This window comes from Carcharhinus amblyrhynchos, chromosome 8 (genome assembly GCF_965287045.1).
Source record: "Carcharhinus amblyrhynchos chromosome 8, sCarAmb.v2.hapA, whole genome shotgun sequence".
Lineage (NCBI taxonomy): Eukaryota > Metazoa > Chordata > Chondrichthyes > Carcharhiniformes > Carcharhinidae > Carcharhinus > Carcharhinus amblyrhynchos.
This window is the reverse complement of record NC_137331.1, coordinates 71,497,669-71,519,136: the sequence shown is the minus strand read 5'-3', so window position 1 is coordinate 71,519,136 and position 21,468 is coordinate 71,497,669. Positions and strand designations below refer to the sequence as shown.

General features: G+C 39.6%; 1 protein-coding gene across 3 annotated transcripts in view; it reads right to left on the bottom strand.

The window, feature by feature from the left end:
- prkdc (protein kinase, DNA-activated, catalytic subunit) overlaps positions 1-21,468 on the bottom strand; it is a 220,736-nt gene that overhangs the window by 28,738 nt on the left and 170,530 nt on the right. For all 3 annotated transcript variants that reach the window (XM_080194241.1, XM_080194242.1, XM_080194243.1), the window contains exons 70-79: positions 19,059-19,233; positions 17,906-18,096; positions 17,633-17,813; positions 16,905-17,065; positions 8,697-8,908; positions 5,321-5,408; positions 5,098-5,241; positions 2,441-2,648; positions 1,400-1,467; positions 106-326 (exon numbers count right to left, since the gene is read on the bottom strand). In XM_080194241.1, the coding sequence (XP_080050367.1) occupies positions 106-326; positions 1,400-1,467; positions 2,441-2,648; positions 5,098-5,241; positions 5,321-5,408; positions 8,697-8,908; positions 16,905-17,065; positions 17,633-17,813; positions 17,906-18,096; positions 19,059-19,233 (1,649 nt within the window). The remainder of the gene's footprint in view (positions 1-105; positions 327-1,399; positions 1,468-2,440; positions 2,649-5,097; positions 5,242-5,320; positions 5,409-8,696; positions 8,909-16,904; positions 17,066-17,632; positions 17,814-17,905; positions 18,097-19,058; positions 19,234-21,468) is intronic.

Here is a 21,468-nt window from a genome sequence, read left to right as displayed (position 1 = left end):
TTTTAATTTTTAATTTTAATTATTTAGAGCTGATACTTAGCCTTGATAAAATGAATGACTGAATTTCCAAGAATAACCATTTTTGATTTAATCTAATTACTGTACCTCGATGTCATAGGAATAACTTGATAAGTCTTCAACTGTAAGCTTCTTTGACTGCAAGCTGCATCACAAGAAAGGATAATGTTCATGATGTCAAACAGTTGTTCAATTCGCTGATCTTGTCGTAAATCTTCACCACCTTTCACAAGGAAAGGATATTCCTTTTCATCATTGCCACGAATTATCAGGCGCTTTGGCTTCCTTATGGAGCTCATAACTTTTATCTGGATAAAATCATGGAGGCAGTAATTAAAATACATTCGTGTTATTACCACTGCAGTGAGAGTGAGCTTGCACGTGGTGCTGAATCTGGAACACTGTCCAACATACTACTAACAACAGCAAAGGTTTTAATTGCAAATGACACTTTCTCACCAAAGAATCTCATTCTTTTGTTACCTGAATTGTTAATCCAGCTATTGTAATTCTGATATACAATTATGTTTCATGTTTCTAATTGAATATCATTCAGTTTTGGTTCAGCACAACTGAATGACTGTAAACAGGAAGTCACAAAGATGCCAACTGGAATAGTAATGCACCATCTCACTTACATATCAGTTTTATATTTATTTTATGAGGCACACATGGTTGTGACATTCAAATAAAAATGCAACAATGAAAGAAAAATGTTTGTGAAGTTTGAATCTAAGCACAGTGGTTAGCACTGCTGCCTCATCGTGAGAGACCTGGGTTCAATTTCCGGCTTGAATCGCTGTGCAGAGTCTGCACATTCTCCCCGTGTCTGCGCAGGTTTCCATCAGAGGCTCCAGGTTCCTCCCACAGTTCAAAAGATGTGCTAGTTAGGTGCGTTAGCCATGCTAAATTCCCCCTCAATGTACCCGAACAGGCACTGAAATGTGGTGACTAGGGGATTTTCATAGTAACTTTATTGCAGTGTTACTGCAGGTTCCATTGAGGGTTGCAGTAATACTTTTACATGCAAATGGTAAAATATTTAAATTTTCAGAATACATTGTCATGATATAAAATAGAAGTTTGTAATCTAAAAACCATGTATGCATTGCCAAAGAACTGATTTGCAGCTGTCTTCTCTTTATCATGCCTGATTGATGAATGCCCACATTAACATAACTGGTCTTCCCATGATGTTGTTTGTTGAGTGTTGACAATTTTGTTTTTGTTTCAGTTCTGGCAGCCTCAGTTTTGCGCTTGGAACAGTTTCCAATGATTTGGCCATCTTAAATGAGCTTACATCACCGCATGCATTACAATTTCCTTAAAAAGACTCTCAAAATATGTTTGCAGGTACTTAAAAATTTAAAGTAATTTATACCCTTTCATCAAATCCTGTGATTCGTGCATGATATTCTGGCATCGGTTTGGATTTGCCATCATATTGTCCTAGATGGGAAAATAAACTATTATTGACATGTGATTTATATCAGTTTCTTGACCTAAATAGGAAGGAAAAGCTTTTTGGATATTATTTATTTTCTCATATACTTTTCAATTCCTCTATGTTTTTATTCTTTCATGGGATAGGGAGTTGCTGAAAAGGCCAGCAGTTGTTGTCCATTCCTAATTTCCTTTGAATTAAATGACACGCAAGGCCATTTCAGAGAGCAGTTAAGAGTCAACCACATTGCTGTGGCTCTGGAGTCACACGTAGGTCAGACCAAGTCTGGATAGCAGATTTCTTTCCCGATAGGGAAAGATTGAACCATATGGGTTTTTAACAACAATAAACAATAGCCTTGGCTAAGTGGCTCCTTAAATCAATGCTTACAAAAGGTCAGTTCACCAGAAAATACTCCCTTCTTCGCTAACTGTCTAACAACCACATTTTCTTGAAGAAATGTCACAAGCTTTTGTGCTGATTGTAAACACACTGCACAACATTTGCATTGAGTATCTGATGTGGTGTGATCAGCAAAGCTCCAAGCTCAGTGAACCACCTTAGTTTTAAATCTTACTCCTGCCACTCAATTTCTTTGCTTTTGTTTCCCCTTCAGAATGCATGAAATCTTCATTATAAATTTCCAAAGGCAACAATATTGTGAAACAGTATTTGCATATAACTAAGATGAGAAAAAGTGCTCCAATTTTAGAACAAAAGCACAAGTTTCCTTTCACTATCAAATTATTTGACCAATATTGAAGAGAATTACAGCTTTAAATGTTTAAAGATTAAAAACTTGCCAAGCACGCACTATTTGAGCAGACATGAAAGAGGAAGTATATTTTTGTCATTCTCTAGTTAATATTTATAAACGCATTACAAAAGTTCCTTTCAGCAACGTTATAAAGATAAACTAAAACAATACAAATAATCAATTTGAAGTAGTGTGCGTCAGGTTAAGAGGATGCAACTTGCCAGGAATTTCTAATTCATTTCTCAGATACTCAGGCTTGAATTCACTCATCCATGGTGAATACTCTTTCAGGTTCCCAGGTGGTTCGTACAGTTTGTTGCTTATGCTCCCCATGATTTTCATTGTTACTTCATTAAATGTTGTTACATTCATGTCCAGTAATTTTGAGCCTCCTTTTCCAAAATATTGATCAAAAGCCTTTTTGAATTTCTGAAGTTTAAAAAAAATTACAATAAATATATACAACTGCAAAACTGATAACTTTAATATGTTCTCATTGTGTAGATTGAGGATAAAGATAGACACAACAAATCTACAAGTACCTTGATATCTGAAATTAATGCCTGCCATACTTTGAGAAAAGAATGAAACTACTTCCTAAAGTGTTTAAAGTAAATCATGCAAATCATGAAGATACAAGGTTTGGTTTCTAGCCTATGCTAAATTAGATGACTAAGGATGCTACAATAACAACAGCAAAGACAGAAAATGCTGGAAAATCTGACAACGTTTGTGGAGAGAGAATAGAGCTAATGTTTCAAGTCAGGATGACCCTTTGTCAGAGCTGGAAGAGAAAAAAGTTTCTTGTTAAGGTGTCAGACAAAATGAAGAATGATGTGAAACTGAGGACAAGAACAGCTTTGAGATGGAGTGAGTGGGTGCTGATGGAGAGAGAAACCAAATGTTTGCATATGTTAGTGCATAATACGATCTCAGGATGCTGCGAGAAAAACATCCAAGAAACATAGAATGTCCTGGAGATCTCCGTAATCCTGGGTGGATAGGAAAGATGAGGAATGGAACTTCAGCTGGCATCCACGTGGGGTAAGTCAGAGACGGAGACAGTCACCGAGGAAGGCAATGTGGCTGTGAAAGCAAGTTTTGGTAGACACCTTGTTGAATACCAGGAGGGAAATGGAAAGCAATAAGGTGGACAGGGTAAAATAGACAAACAGATCCTGTTGGAGAGAAGAGCAGTACTTCTTCAAGGTAGGCATTCCTTGAACAGAATTGGCAGTGAGATAAACACTAGGATAAAAGCAAAATGCTGCAGATGCTGGAATTTGAAGTAAAAACAGAAAATCTCAGCAAGTTTGACAGCATCTGAGGAGAGAAATTAAGAGCGAACATTTTGAATCAGCAGATCCTTCGTCAGATCTGATGCTACAATAAGCCTGATCAATCTGCAGTGGGGAGAAGAAAATTTGCGCAAATGTCTGCTCCAGATTACTATCTTACAATCCCTATGAAACACTGGCTCATGTACACATTGGGTGAAGGGAAAACTGGACTCAGCTGTGATGCCTCCAGAGTCAAACTGATGGGTGGCATTCACAGTCCAGGCTCACTCCACTTGGGGTATCTGGATGCCTGCTACCATTGGAACCATAGCTAAAAAAACTTAATATCTTCAGAAAGGGGCAAGGGAAAGAGTAAAAGTTGGCAAGGCAGGAGACAGAAATATATTATGATTAATTCTAGAAAACAAAAGATACCGTTATGATATTGAGAAATTATATCATTCACAGCCAACCAACTGCAAAAGACAGCTGGAAATGTGGTTAGATCTGTTTGCAACCTTTGGAGTGTGAATCCCTGCCTAATGCAATCTACGTTCTCAAGATATCAACATTTTGACTGAACTTTCTAACTCATCATATATTTTTATTTTCAACACTATTTGCTGGATGGCTGGGAGCAGGGACCCCGTTGAAGGCCAAAACTATTTTGTCCTCAAACTTTCCTGCTCTCCAGATTGATTTACAGATAGGAAATTTTAAATGTTGCTTCAGCACTAGCCTCAGCAGCAAGTGTTGACCAATGTCGGGAGAGACAAAATCAGATGTACGGGAAAAAAGAAGAAACAAAATTGTAAATTATTTTGAGTTTGCTGAATTTGAAATGTATTCTTGTGGCATTTGTGTACAGTACACAATTCAATGACCATAGCATGTGGGTACAAGAATTTTACTGAAGTCACAGTGCATTTTATAAGCTACACAAAAAATTATAAAATATTAAAAAAAAAATTGAAACAACACTAAATGGACTACAGGAAGAAATTCTAGAATTAACCTTCAATTGTTTAATTCAGACCACATGTGTTTATGAAGTCTGCCTTTCACTTCTAAGTTTAACAATCTCAAGTATTACTTAATTTTAAATAATTGCATTTACATTTTTAAAATTGTTTCATGGGATATGAGTGTCACTGGCAAGCCTGTTGCCCATCCCTAGTTTCCCTTAAACTGAGTCACGTGCTAGGCTATTTCAGAAGGCAGTTAAGAGTCAACCACAAGTAGGGCAGGTGAGTAAGGAATGGCAGATGCCTGCCCCAAAAGAACATGAGTGAACCAGATGGGTTTTTAAAGATAAGAAACAATAGTTTCACAATCATCATTATTGAGAGTTGCTTCCAATTTCACATTTAATAACTGATTTTAAATTCCACCAGCTCCCATGGTGGGATTCGAATCCGCATCATTCCCACAGCAACAGCCGATATTTGTGGATTATTCATCCAGTGAAATTACCACTACACCACTGACTCCCCTTTCAGAAGCTCCCTTTCCCTAATCAGATCCAGTCCCAGAAATGAAGGAATAGCGTGCAACACTGATCTTTTGGACATAAAATTTATTGATTAACATTCACCAACCTGAGCATATCTTGTTCTGAATGCTCCAATTCCCGGAGATTGCAACGATGCTAAATTTGAGTACATCTCATCATACATGTTTTTCAGAAGCTTTTTATTTTTCATTTTCATTTCTAGTTGATTCTTGAAATCGTTAACCCAGTCCTGTGAAACAACAAATGTTGCTTTTTTGTTGAATTGTATGGCATGAATTATTAAGAAATATCTAAATTCTGAAAATTACCTTAAAGAGCAAGTCTGGATTACTTAGCTGTTCTAAGGAATGAATGAATTTTTCAACTACTCCCTCTTTATTCAGTTTAGTTTTCAACCTGGAGAGAAAAACACAATGTTCGTGATCGGATAGGCTAGATTCTATAGATCAACATAAAGAACATTTAATACAATTCACATTTACATATCATTTACTGCGTTAAAAAAACCAAGGGTGGGAAGCCTGACTAAAATCATCTAACTTTCATCTCCACACCTGCAGTAAATCTTACCCTTCTCATAAACCCATGCCCACAACTACAGCCACTTACTTGATGTCAAGACTTCTCACGACTTCTTCAATTCCACCTCTTGATTACCAAGAACACGATAGGTGGTCACTTTCTTGTGCATCTCCCACACATATTCCCCTCATCTCTGCTAATTCACATGCTACCCAACATCTTTCCCCCAAAAAATAAACTTCTGTATCTTCAACAAATTCAGCCTTCAAGTTCCAACAGTTTTTCTTGTCGTTTACCTCTGCTGTCACAAAACCTTTGCCCTTACAGACTTGATCAAATGTTCTCTCACCTCTTCCTTCAATGCCCTGCCAATGTTCTGCTGCAATTCCCATCTTTGTTCTTTCAAGTAACTTGAGTGCATCTTAGGTACAATTATTTTAACTAAATCTGTGAAAAATTGCTTCGGTACATACTGTCCACAAAATGCAAGTCAAATACAATCTAACTGATTGTCGCCCTAACAACCTACCTCCAGTCATCAATAAAGTAAAAGTCAGGTTGTCAGGCAGCAATTACTCACCAATTACCTGCTTACCAATGATAAATTTTGTTCCACCAGAACCATTCTGCTCCACATCTCATTAAAACCTTGATCTAAACCATGGTCATAGTGGGCTGCTCTTGAAATCAAGGCAACATTTGACCAAGTATGGCACCAAAGGTTCTGCTGGAACTACTGGACTAATTTGTGCAGTTTTGGACTCTTTACCTAAGAAAATATATACTTGGCATAGAGGGAGCATACTGAAGGTTTAAAGACTGATTCCTGGAAAGATACGATTGCAGTGTGAGGAGAGATTAGGTGGACTGAGCCTGTATTCACTGGAATTTAGAGGGGATCTCAATGAAATGTATAAAATTCTGACAGGACTGGACAAACTTAATACAGGAATAATGCTTTACGTCATTGGGGTATCCAGAACAAGGGGGTCAAGATCTCAGGATACAAGGTAGGCCACTTAGGACTGAGACGAGGAGAAATTTCTTCACTCAGAGGCTGCTGAACCTGTGGAATTCTCTACCATTTAGGCCGTGGAGGCCAAATCACTGTATTACTTAAGAAAGAAATAGATTTATAAAAACTAAAGACATCAAGTGTTTTGGGGAGAGAGTGGGAGTAAGGCATTGAGACAGAGGATCAAACTGAATGATGGAGCAAGCTCAATAGGACAAATGGCCTAGTCCTGTTCCAATTTTCTATGCTTCTATATTTAAAACTCATCAATGGAAATAGATGTGCCTCCTCTATTTCCAGAAACTCAGTGGTCAGAGTCATACCAATCACAAAGGAAGATGATTGCGTTTTTTGGAGGCCAATGATCCCAGTCCCCAATCTTTCCTGTACTATTTCCACAGGGCATTATTGTAGACGTAGATATCATCAACTGTTTCATTAATAACCTTCCATCTCAGATTAGGCATGTAGATTGCATAGTATTCAGCTATATTAACAATTCATCAGGAAATGAAGCAATCCATACCCACGTGCATCAGGACCTGGACAACATCTGGGCTTAGGTGATAAGTGGCAAGTAACATTTGCGTCACATAATTGCTTGGCAATAATCATTTCATATCTGAGGATGTAACAATCTCCCCATCACATTCAATAGGTCCCCATGAACAACATCCTGGGGGCAGGACCATGTCACCATTGACCAGAGACTCAACTGGACAACCAAATAAATAGCTGGGTTACTAGAGTAGATCAGTGGCTGGCTATTTTGCACTAAATTGCCCACTTCTCAATGTTTTACAATCTATCACTCACATGGTACATCAGAAGTATGATGTAATATTCTGCATTTGCCTGGATGGGTGCAGTTGTGCCAAAAGCACAAGAAGCTTGACAACATCCAAGATCAATCTGTCCCATTATTAAGCACATTAGCTACTGCCCTAAACATTTACTCATTCAATCACCAGGGTGCCATGATTGCAGTTCAGTGATAAATAAAATGCACTCTAGCAACACAACAAGGTTTCTTTGGTGGCAGCTCCCAAACCTGCAGCCTCCACCACCTAAATGAACATGGGTAATGAGAACATCACTATTCTTAAGTTCCTGACTTGGATACATATTGCCAATCCTTAATTGTTATTAGATCAATATCCTGGAACTCTCTACCTACAACAGTCCACCTTCACGATGTGGACTGCGGTAGTTCAAGAAAGTGGTTCGTCATTACTGTGACATGGGAAACTAAAGAGGTGCATCCAGCATTGGCATCGACACCCACATCTTGAGAAAGTTTATTAAAAATTGTTGCCAAACACTGGTGTCTGTCACTATTGCATTCTGTCTGGTGATTTGTTATCCTAAATTGCCCCCTGGTCTCTTAACAGCTTTTCAGAATGCTGATTAAAACAATCCTCTTCTACCATATCTCTTCTATTGTCCAGCCAACGAGATTGCTCTTTCTAACCATCAAAGTCACCACTTTGGGGGTATTTTCCCGGACAAACCAAGTAAGCAAACTCAAATTACATTCGGACAAAGAAAAAGGGGGTGGCTTCCCAAAAGGAGGGGGAACGGCCCGAACAGAAACAAAAAGTACAAAGGAAACTTAAGACACGTCAAATCAAAATGTGATTGTCGATACCTTCCTACCCCACCAAGTCACACAGAATTAATATTGCCAACATCCTTCACCTTTCTTATCAATATACCATTGTTCCTGGATATCATCTGTAAGTTTGGATCAGACTGTATATGTCTGCTGTTGCCATATCCTATTGTTCCCTGTTGCACTCTCGATAACAGGACCTACAAACCCCACATTCAAATCATCACAATATTTGCTTTCACATTCACATCATCCACTTCTATCCCATTACTGCTAATGTCTTTATCCATGCTAAATTCCTCCAATTCACCATTTCTCTCAATAATCATGAAGCTCAAGAAGTATTTATGTATTCTTAATTTGTTTTTTCTCGGCCCCCTGTAAAAAATTTTTGGATAATTGTCTATGTTGCTATTGTTGCTAAATGTGATTAGACACACCATTCTGAGAATTACTCAGCTTCATTCCATGAGTACAATTTGTAAACGTCTTTCAGTAAAATAGTGAGTGATTGGATAATAGCATTTCTTTTTACCTCTCGACAAATTCTTTGTTCTTATTCCCATTTGCAGATGATTCAAAGGTATAGTTTTCACTGCTGATCATAAATGGGTACACAATGGCCTGTGGGTAGGAATCCGCAATCTCCTCTATGACATGATGTATGACACTAGCTTCCTTTTTGTCAAGTGTAGCCAGCATTTGACTAATCCAACCAATGAACTGCCAGCATGGAATGGAAGACACCTGATGAATGTTCAAGAAGAGTTAGTGGAATTTCATATTTTATTGAAAACTAAGCAAATATTTTATTATTTTCAAACCAGTTTTATAACAGAACATTCCACTTGCCAATTTAGGTGACTAGCTTGTTATCACAAAGAAAAGCTACTTAATTATAAAAAAAACCTCTGATCAAAACTGGTTCAACTGACATTTGCCTAATATTTAAAATCGGACACTGAAACTGAAAAAATTCATAGAGTCCCTACAGTGGGGAAAGGGGCTATCCAGTCTATTGAGTCTGCACCAACTCTCCAATAGTACATCTTTCCCAGGCCCACTCCCACCCTATTCCTGCAACTCCTTACATTTACCCTGCTAATCCCCTGAACCTACACATCTTGGGACACTAAGGGGCCAACCTATCTGATCTGCACATATTTGGAATTTGCCTCCAATTGTTGTCATTCAGTTCCTCTACCGTGCCTAACACAATATGGTAGTTTTTTTTGTTTCAAATCAAGTTACAAGTTTTGGTATGGAAAAATTAAAAGTTGAAATCATCTTTATTAATTCATCTTCAAACACAAGCCCATTTATACAAATAAAGTCATTAGCTCCACTGGCCGAATGACATGACAAATGGAAAATATAATGTCCCACAGTTGCAATAGGAGTACATTTTTGGTTGGGTGTGAGCAGAAGGAACAGAACTTGAATCAGTATTGAAGTTTATCTAATCTGACATGGATACTGGGTGTGCAAAACAGAAAACGCTCAACTCCCCAGCACTTAAATTTTCACAAAGGGATTGTGATTCATTTAAGGGCTTCTGCCTCTGAATTATTTTCACTTCAAGTGAAGAAGCGATTAATAAATTCTCATCTGTACATGTCAGCTTCCAGCAACTTTTATAGACACAGAAAAAGTTAAATTAAACAAAACTGTAGAATTTCTAAACCTGAAAACTTCCTTGCAGCCCCCTCAAAAAAAAAAATCAATGTTTGCTGTAAACTGTGTGCTGTTATATTCAAACTAATGTATTGTAGGGTGCAGCTACTTAAATCCCAATTGCCACATTTTTGAACATAACGTGAATCTCAAATAGCTGTTGTCCAGAAGAAAATAAACCTACAGCATCATTTATAACTTGTGCTTAGGAAGACACTTTCTTAGTGGTGTGTTCTTAATCATCCTGCTCCTCCTGAAGTCAGTAAGTGTGCTGACCTGTTGGTAGGAGGACATTTTAGTGGTGAGTTCATGACCAATACATGGTGGCAGCTTACAGACTGACATTCTCCTTGCACCGTATCGAACCAAATCTTCACCTGTTCATTGCATAAGCACTGTCCAAAATTATTATGGCCAGCATTCACATCAGTGAAATGGGGCACAACGAACAGCCAGTTTACAGACAGAACAGTTAAACACTAGAAAGATAAATGAGCAAGCAAAGGACAGTCAGCTAGGTCTCTTAAGATCCAGTTTAACATATAAGAGTTGTAGCTTTCTGGACCTAACTGCAACAAGCTGAGTTTTTCAATCTCAAAGGGTGTTGCGAGATCTTCATTGAAGGTCACATGCTTCCCCACAAGGAGGGAAGAGTTGGTGGGCTAGGGGGATGGCGTTGGGTGGAAGAACAACTCAAGTCACCTATAGCTCTTGATTAAAGATTTTAGCGCTTGATTAGCGAGACCTGGCCTACAGCATTCACTGACAACTGGTTTATGGCACAGGAATACTTCAAAAGGAAAAAGGTTAAAAAAAATCTTCTTCAACCAGCACCAGATGATTTTTTTTTCTAACTGGATCAAGAAATGTAGGTATCATTGGCAACACCAACATTTATTGCTGATTGTTAACTGTCGCAAGGAAGTGGTGGTGAACCACTATCTTGAATTGCTGCAGTCCATGTGGTATAGGTACACCCACAGTGCTGTTAAGAAAGGAGTTCCAAGATTTTGAACAAGTGGCAATAATGGAACAGTGATGTAGTTCCAAGTCAAAATATTGTGTGGCTTGCAGGGGAACTTGCAGATGGTGCTGCTCCTATACATCTTCTGCCCTTATCCTTCTAGGTGCTATTGAAGTTGGTGAGTTGCTAAGTGTATCTTGCAGTTGATGTGCCTCTGTGCATTGGTAGAAGAGAGAATGAATATTTAAGGTGGTGGCTGAGGTGCCAATCAGGAGGCTGTTTTGCTTTGCATAGTGTTGAGTTTCTTCAATGCTGTTGCAGTTGCAGTCATCCAGGCAGGTGAAGAGTATTTCATCACACATCTGACTTGATGAACAGGTTTTGGGGAATCACATGGTGAATTACTCACCACAGAATTCCAAGTCTCTGACCTGCTCTTGTATCTGGTCCAGTTAAATTTTTCCTCAGTTTTACAACACAAAAAGAGGCACTTTGGCTCACTGTGTCTGTGCATCAATTGTAACCCCCCAGATCATCCCTCACAACAGTGGGGAATTCAGTAATAGTAATGGCATTGAATGTCATGGGGAGATAGTTAAATTCTCCCTTGTTAGGAAGGGTCATTGCCTGGTACTTCTTAGTATTGTGAATATTACCTGTCCCTGATCAGCTTAGGCATGCATATTGCCCAGGTCAAGCTGCATGTGGACACAGATGGCTTTAGTTAGCTAACTGACCAGATTGGATTTGTTCTGCATTTTCTAGACAGATCATTCTTGGGCACTTTTCTACTTTGATGTAGAAATGCCGGTGTTGGACTGGGATAAACACAGTAAGAAGTCTCACAACACCAGATTAGAGACCAACCAGTTTATTTGACAGTAATCTTACAAGATTTCAGAAAGTGTTCCTTCGTCAGGTGTGTGGAAGGTTCTGATCAGGGAAGGGCAAATAAAGTCTCTCAGTTTACAGAATACTAATTAGAATGCAAGTCTTCACAGCTAACCTGCTATTCAAGTCTTAAAGATGCAGACAATGTGAGTGGAGATAGCATTAGCATAGGTTAAAGAGATGTATATTGTCTCCAGACAGGGCAAGAAGTGAGATTTTACAAGCCCAGGCAAGTCATGGGGGTTACGGATCGTGCGATATGAACCCAAGATCCCGGTTGAGGCCGTGCTCACGTGTGCAGAACTTGGCTATCAGTCTTTGCTCAGCAACTCTGTACTGTTTGTCGTGAAGGCCGCCTTGGAGAACGCTTATCCGAAGATCAGAGACTGAATGCCCGTGACCTCTGAAGTGCTCGCCAACAGAGAGGGAACAGTCTTGCCTGGTGATTGTCAAATGATGTTCATTTACCCGTTGTCGTAGCATCTGCATGGTCTACGCAATATACCATGCTTTGGGACACCTTTCCTTTAGCACATTAGGTAGACAACGTTGGCTGAGTTGCAAGAGTATGTGCCGTGTACCTGATGGATGACGTTCTTACGTGAGATGATGTCCTTACGTGAGATGATGTCATCCATGTTGTTGATCCAGCATGTCTTGCAGAGGTTGCTATGGCAGGGTTGTGTTCTCCTGAAGGCTGGGTAGTTTGCTGCGAACAGTGTTGTTTGAGGTTGTGCGGTTGTTTGAAGGCAAGAAGTGGGGGTGTGGGGATGGCCCTGGCAAGATGTTCATCTTCATCAACGTGTTGACGACTCTGGAGATGTTGTAGCTTCTCCACTTCAGGGAAGTATTGGACAAAGTGTCCGAAGATGTTGGCATATTGAGGTGCGAATTTGGTCCCCATGGCTGTTCCGTGTGTCTGATGAGAAACTGGCAGTCAACGTGGTTGTCAACGCTGACAACTGCCAGTTTCTAGATGCAATTTTACAACTCATCTGCTTCATCCTGGACCACAACGTCTTCACCTTCAACAACCAGTTTTTCATCCAGACACATGGAACAGCCATGGGGACCAAATTTGCACCTCAATATGCCAACATCTTCATGCACAAGCTCGAACAAGACTTCTTCACCACCCAGGACCTTCAACTGACGGTATACACTAGATACATCAATGACATTTTCTTCCTTTGGACTCAAGGGGAACAATCACTTAAACAACTATATGATGACATCAAGTTCCATCCCGCCATCAGACTCACCATGGACTATTCTCCAGAATCGGTGGCATTCTTGGACACACGCATCTCCATCAAGAATGGTCACCTCAGCACCTCACTATACCACTGTACCACAAGCCCACAGATAACCTCTCAATGCTCCACTTCTCCAGCTTCCACCCTAAACATGTTAAAGAAGCCATCCCCTACGGACAAGCCCTCTGTATACACAGGATCTGCTCAGAGGAGGAGGATTGTGACAGACATCTCCAGACGCTGAAAGATGCCCTCATAAGAACAGGATATGGCAGTCAACTCATCGATCGACAGTTCCGATGCACCACAGTGAAAAACCGCACCGACGTCCTCAGAAGACAAAACACAGGACACAGTGGACAGGGCACCCTTTGTTGTTTTTTTGGCAAAGTCCAATTACCACAGTAATTGTTTCGTTTCAAAGTCACTTTTCAGATCAGAATTACCAGCACCTCAATGTGGATGGAGTTTGCAGCAAGAATCTTGTACCCAAGTGTGTTTGGGTGATTTCTGCTCTCAGCACCTTACAGGCAAAATCATGGGCTGGCAGAGCCTCCTTCACAAGCAGAGGATGATCGCCAGAGAGCCATCGTTTATTGGTGCCTCACTTTTCCTATGATCTATAAACAGTGCATGTACTTCCTAAAGAAGAACGTGAACCAGTGTTGTCAATACTGAGTGTATCAAAGGAACTGGTTACTCACATGTTGCCTTCTGCAGGATTTGGCACCACATGGATTTGAAAGATACCCACTGCCAATGAAAGTAACTGCTACACTCAATTTCTACAGCAGTGGCTCCTTCCATGGTTCCACTGGGGATCTGTGCAGGAGCTCACAAGTCTCCACCCACAAATGTATCCAGGAGATCACTGACATTATTTTGCCAAGGTGCACAACTTTGTCAATTTTAATGAGTGCTGGAATTTGCTGAGCTTTCTGCTCTCCCACAGATGCAGGGTGCCAGACTATTCATGTGACTCTGAAATCTTCTTGGCACCAAGCAGTCCAATATGTCACCTGCATAAGCTCCCAGCCACTCAGTGCTCAACTAATCTGCGACCATAACAATTGGAAACGTGTGTGCAAGGTACCCTGAAAGTGTCCATGACTTGTGTATACTCAGCAGGTCTCAGATCCCTAACACCTTTGTAGATCCACACAGATTGCAGGGTTGGCTGCTTGGGGACAAGGGCTACCCACAAAGACTATGCCTGATGACACCCATGCAGTGACCTCAAAGCTCTGTGGAGAGAAGGTATAACAAAGCTCATACTGCAACATGGACTGAGGTGAACATGCCATTGGGATCCTGACAATGAGGTTCAGTGCCTCACCAGATCAGGCAGAGTACTCCAGAACACTTCCAGAGTGTGTCATGCATCATTGTGGCTTGCTATGCCCTACATAACTTGGTGATGCAAGGGGGGAGGAGCTAAATGATGAACAGATGGAACAGCTGTATGTTTTCTCCAATGAGGAGGAAGCAGAAGGAAAGCAGGGATGCCTCATTGCCTCAAGATTCCATGAGGAGGTTGATGGGACGCAGTGCGGCCACCTCTAAAGTTACCACTGCAGCTGTGAAGCTCTGTCTGGCTGAGAGCAGCACACTTACATTCTGTGAAGAGTCACATATGGAGGCATTGCTGCGATACAGTGGCACAGGGACGTTATACCTTCCTTTGGTCAGCATCACCTGTTTCTTTCAGTGTAACAAATTTCATTGATTTATTTTTTTCTGGCCCATGGTCTTGAGGGTTCAGCTCCTCATTTTGCTGGCGTCTTCATCACATTCTTCTTCCCTTCTCTCCTGCCCATAAGCAATGATACAGACAGCAAGTTCACCAGACTCCATTATCCTGATGGTCTCCTCACTGTAGCATCAAGAGAGACGCGAGTGTCAGTATTTGTCTCTTAAGAGCTATTCTTGGTCAAGTCATTGCATGTGGCTATATTTCACATGCTGGAGAGTCCTAACCACCAAATGGATGTCCAGTATTTCATGCGCATGAAGGTTCAGCACAACACAACCCACCTCCACCCCACACCACACGGCCGAGCTTTGGTCATTTCACTGCATTCTGAATTCTCTTTTCGGGCTCAGCATTATCCTCACCTGCACTCCAAAGCTGTGTGGTCCATTGAACCACAAGGGCAAACGTGAAATGCCTACAAAGCAATAATGCTAGACGTTCAAAGCACTACCCTCAGTGAGTGTTCCATGACCGCTTCCTCCAAGGAATCCTCAGACTTTCCCAGTCATCTAATGGTTTTGCTGCTCCATTTTGCAGTCTGCATGTGAGGGGTTAAAACTAGAGCAGCAATCATTGGCACACGAATTAGTGTTGCCCGTAAGTCAGCATAATTGCTTCACTAGTCTGATTCCAAACATCTCAACTGAGTTGATGCCAACTGGTCTCAGCTGTGGCAGAGTCTGCATTTTTGAATTACTTCTACATTTGCTTGGCTGATTTGTTTCCCCACCCCACACCACATTTGTGTGAAACCTGTCTTGCTTTCCCTAGAACCACACTAAAAGCCAGTCACGAAGAAGCCACTGTGGAAACTTAGCTGTAAAGCCTCTGAATCCAAAGCGCCACTTCCTTGCATTCACATTCGAGATGCTCATAAGCGTTGTGCTGAGCTACGTGAACTCACCTCTTCCGTACCCCTTGGAATTCAGGTCACCGGCTGCATGTCTTTTAAAAGCAGTTGTAAATTGCACCATTCCCCATTCACATGGACATGGCATTTAAATTTGACATGTGGGTATGATTCTGGCATGTAGCTACAATAACGAGCTGCAAATGCATATTCAGGACGTTCACAAAGTTTGCTAGCGGGAAACGTGGTCTGTTTGAGGGGAGAGGGTGGGAGAGAGAACAGTTGTTTCCTGGTTTTATATTGCTGGGAAATATACTTAGGACCTTCTCATGATATTTCGCAATTTTGCAACTGAACACACCTGCCCCGATCGGGTGTGGAAAATCCAGATCCAGGTGCCTGGATTAGTAGAACATGAGCATACCGACTATGTTACTGTATGTTAAGTTACAGCTCCTCTATGCTTTTGTTCTAATGGCATATATTAAGACGGTAGTAAGAAGTCAACGGATTAAAAATTTGCACATTACTTCACAATGTCCCAGCTATATTCATCACATTGGCTTAGTTTATAATAATGACCTCACTTTGAAAGTACTGTACAACATTTTAGGATGTACAGGGATATTGAAAGGCAGCATATAATTGCAATTTTTTTTTTGGGAAGTGAATTAGCATTATATCTAATCATTGGGAGACATCGTCACCAGGTCTGACCTAATCTAAACCTGGTATTCAACAGGAGCTGGAACAAGCAGCAGCTACAGCAGAGAATGGCATTTGAATTTCCAGGGCACTTTTTCCCCTTCCCACTCCACGTGTACAGGAGGCACCATTAAATGATTTTATTATATGGAGTCTGGTAACATAGCATATTGACAGTCCAGCACGCTCATGGTATCTTTCTATTCATAAAGGAAACTGGATCTCAAATGAGCCACTGTGGCAACTGTAGGAAAAGTGAAGAAAGCTTAGTCCTGCAGTGCCTTTTGAAAGGCATCAATAGGCTGTCATTCCAAAGCTATCCTCTTGACGGTAAAGGAAATGTGTGGTAGTAAAAGGAAGAGGAGCAATCATTAAAAAAACTTATTCAAACATGAAGAAAATTGTTTGTAAATCAAGCAAGTTAGTCCATATGTTCTGGTGGTTATTTCATTAAATTAATCATAGCCAATCAGTTCCATATACATTTGCACATATAAAAAACAAACCATGGTTACTTTTGCGGCACAGATTTACTCATTCAGCTGGATGAACAAAAACAGATGATGATACTGTGTAAAAATGCTTATAGAGCATGTAAAATCCAGCTGAAGTGTTAACATAAAAGAGCAGTCAGCTCAGCAAGTACATACCCCTCTCGTCATGAGGTCCTGTGTCTCAGCTGGATATAATTCCACAATCTGTAACAATCTAGGGAATCTCATTCTGGCTTCTCTTGAATTATACTTCAGTGCTTTCAACATATTCTCCACTACACGTGCTGGGAATGTCTGCAGCTCAGAGAAATTCGTAACTGTAAAAAAACATCAATTTTGTTATTTAAAAACATCAAAGAACACATACATGATGCAATAATAATGTATTTGGGAGCAACATTTCTGAGAACCTGTGAAAGTTCTAACAAATAGTGAAGGAGAAATACATTGTTCCAATGTATAAGCAGGATTCCTGATTAGCGTTCGCACATGAATTACTATTTTAAAGGCCAGAAGTTGGGTTGTCCATGTGGAAAATGTAAATGTTTTAAGGTCAGAAAACCATCTGGGGTTAAAGTTATGACCTCAGGGGAATGGCAAGTCTGTCATGCTGCACTTCCTTTGCAATGGGCCTACCAGAAAATCCAGATAAATATTTACAAGAGAGGTTGGAAGAGGCAAGAAAACAATTGAAATAAAAGATGCAGGAAATTAGACTAGACTTAGAGAAGAAAATGGAAAGATTTATTTTCAATAAAGGCAGGCAAGCAAAGAAGGAAATGTGTGACACAACTGGTCCCAGTCACTATGGTACCATATATTAAACTCCAATAGCTCCATATTGTATAAATACACAATACAAGCAATTTACAGAAAAATCTTACAGTTTTCACTTTCTTCCTCCTCACGCAGACATTTGTCACAGAAATTTGCCAAATTCATGTAGGCCTTAATCACTCCCACAGCATCAAGATGTTCTTCAGAAAAAGACTGCAGTTCTTCTTCAACCTTTTTAACAGCACTTTGCAGATATTCAAGAGCTTTTCTGTATAATCCAATTGAAACCTAAGCAACAACAAAATAAAGAGCAATTACAACACTTTAAAAAAATTGCCAGGATTTATGCATCCTTCATTGGTTATGATTTTTTTTCCTACCTGCACTGTATCATCACTCGTAGCTCCAGAAAGTTCTATAATATTTCTTGCTCGATCCGCCTCAATAAACTGAAGAATTGATGGGTCTTTATTCAGAGCATTAGCCATAATCTGGTAGGTTGTACCAAGCAATGTGTTCTGGTCTCTGAGGGCATGTTGCTGTATATTTAGAGTATCCACCTCAGTTTCAACTGTAAGATAAGAGCTCTCTTCAAGACAGCAACATTTAAATCATCAACCTCTTATTTCTGAAGAGTTTTGGTACCTTTTTGTCAGTTATTCTGTATACTGCAGACCTTCAATTCATTCCTCAAACTTAAAATAATTTTAAAGCTTTGAAGACTGTTCTTTTAGATCACTGCTATTTATTTTTTAAAATTAACGATTAAGAATTATTTACTGATGTGTTTTTCTCCTCCATCTTTCTTCAATTCGTCTTTCGTAAGCTGACATAAAATCGTAGGATTTAGGAGGAGTCGGCGATTCAGCTCTGAGCCTACTTCATCATTCAAAAGATCATAGCTAATTGGTTGAGGAGTTTTTTTTTAAAGTCTTCTGCAATCAAGACAGACACAAAATACATGTTCAATGCCTCCACATCTCTTTGTTTTCTATTATCAATTCACCACGCTCACTCTGTAGAGGACCAAAACTATACTTTTCCAACTAAAATACCTGGAGAAGCTCTTACTATCTGTTTTTATATTACTCGTTACCTTTCTCTCATTCTTATAAACAGATTGGTTCTCAGACCTCTGATGCTTTTGATTTCGCTGGTGATTAGTGAGTGATGCTGTATGTTGTAGGACAATCCATCTTTCTAAACTGCTTCTTTGCTAGCAGAGAATTAGTCTGTTATTTCCATTTGCTGACGCAACTGCAGTCAGGAGCTCACCCCATGAAAGGTGCATCACTCAACATCCAAAACCTTTTGTTATCTATTAAAGCTATGCCAGAAGAATGTTCTTTATCTAAAAACTCTAAATGACATTTGCTTTAGTACAAATTTATGCTGGTTTTCTAAAAGAGAACACATTTTAGAAGCCAATACCTTCGGAAAATGTTACAAACAGAGAAGCTGTCAGAAAACCATTAAAAGAAATCTATTATTTTTAGTTACTACATTATCACTGATAAACCCATCAGCCATTACCCAGCAAGGGGATGGTCTTCATCACTGTCACAATCTGCTCTGCTCTCTCCAAACTCCGACAGCGCTTGTGACTGAATCGGCTATAACTTTGTATCCATCTCACTCTCCAGTCATTTCTAACCTTGGACTCTTTGTGAAGTTCTTTCAGCAACTTTGTCGACACTGAAAAGTTGTTCTGAAATAAGGGAAAGAATTAACTTTCTGGAAAAAAAAAAGCTAAAACATTATGAAAATAAAGTATTTGTATTTATATTAATGAACATAAAAATAATTTGAAGAATGAATAATTTCTCATTGAAGATGCAGATTTAACAGACATTTTGAATTAGCCTTCATTGTAATTTATTTTAAATTTAATTGGGTGATATGATATACTTCAGTCATAAAATGGAAAACTTCCAGCATAGTAATTTAGCATCCTGTAATCTTACACAACAGATGCATAAATGCTGTAACTAGAGTTTCTGCTTTAAAAAAATTATTTCCTTCCACTCCTGATTACTTATTTTTTGCTTCACCTCATGCTACCTTGCCCAAGTGATCATTATTCTTGTATAACCTTCACAGTGAGTTCAGGCTTCCTTCTTAACTGAAAAACATTACTTGACATCAGAGGCATATCTTTGCAGCAGGGGACAGTGCTTGGCCATCAGAAACTGGAATCCTGGCTACAAATGCATCTTATAGTCACGACAGGTTTGGTCTTGATCTGTCTCAAGACTAAATACTTTGATTAAATATGTGGGACATCAATACCCCTGCCAATATGTCTCTATGAATAATTTAAAACATAATAGTAACATCTCCTTCTGCCCTCCAGACATACTTTACCATTCTACCTCAATTTCATTTTCTCACATATCCCTCAATTCCCCAAGATCTGTCAATCTTTGCTTTGAATATACTCATCAACTGAGAATTCACAGATTCCCCGAGAGACAGAATTCTGAAGGTTCTTAACCATTCAAACCATTCTCCTCATTTCTTTCCAAACTGTTTGACCCCTTATTCTATGATTGTGAGCCTCCCACTAATTTTCAACTTCCCAGCCAGGATAAGTATTTTTAAAACATCATTCTTGGGACAAAGGCGTCACTGGCTGGGCCCAGCATTTATTGCCCTAGTTGCCCTTGCAGGGTAGTTAAGAACCAACCACATTGCTGTGGCTCTGGAGCCACATGTAGGCCAGACCAGGTAAGGATGGTAAATTTCCTTCCCTAAAGGGCATAAATGAACTAGATGGGTTTTTTCGACAATCGACAATGGTTTCGTGATCATCGGTAGATTCTTAACTCCAGATTTATTTTTAATTGAATTCAAATTCCACAATCAGGATTCGAACCGATTTCTTTCAGCATCTACTCTATCAAGGCCCTTAAGAATTGTAATTGTTTCACTTGGATCACATCTCATTCTTCGAAAAACTAGGGAATATTATGTTTATTTTACCCAATCTTTCCTCAAAGTTTTAACTGCCTCATCCCAAGAATCAATCTAACATTTCTATGTCACAATTCATCTAGGGCAAGTTCATCCTTAGCTAAGGAGACCAAACAGTGCTCCAGGTCTGGTTTTTTGCATATCCTAAACTGCAGTAAAACTCCTTCATTCTCATTTATCACTCCCTTTATTGTAGGCTAAAATACTATTTGAAAATTTATTGCTTGCTGTATCACTATATTAACTTTGTGATATGTGTACAATGACACCCAGATGCCTCTGTATAGCAACGTTTCTCTTGCACCATCTTTTTCTACTTTCTCTTTCAACATAGATAACTTCACACTTCCCCACATTATATTCCACTCTGTAATGAAATTAATAACCTCTCATAGTGAAGGCATCCCTACATAAGTGATCATCACATGATCGAATTTTACATTCAGTTTGAGAGAAAGAAAAATGTGTCCAAGTTTAGACAGAAAGAGGAAACTGCAAACCACTTAGCTTAATAATTGTCATAAGAAAAACGTTAGAAGCCATTATTAAAGATGCAGCAGGGCATTTGGAAAAGTATATGGCAATCAGGCAGAGTCAACATATTTTGGTGAAAGGAAAACATGGTTAACGATTTATTGGAGTTCTCTGAAGGGGCCACATGCTGTGGATAAAGAGTCAACTTGTTATATTTAGCTTTCCAGAAGACATTTTATAAGGTGCCTCAAAGGTTATTGTGGAAAGTAACAGCTTATAGTATAGGGGCAACATACAATAAAAGATTAACCAGCTAACAGAATGGCACTGTGACACAGTGATTAGCACTGCTACCTCACAGAGCCAGGGCACAATTTAATTCTGGCCTTGGGTGACTGTGTGGAGTTTGCACATTCTGCATTCCTGCATGGGTTTCCTCAGTGCTCCAATTTCTTCCCACAGTCCAAAGATGAGCTGGTTAGGTGGATGGGCCATG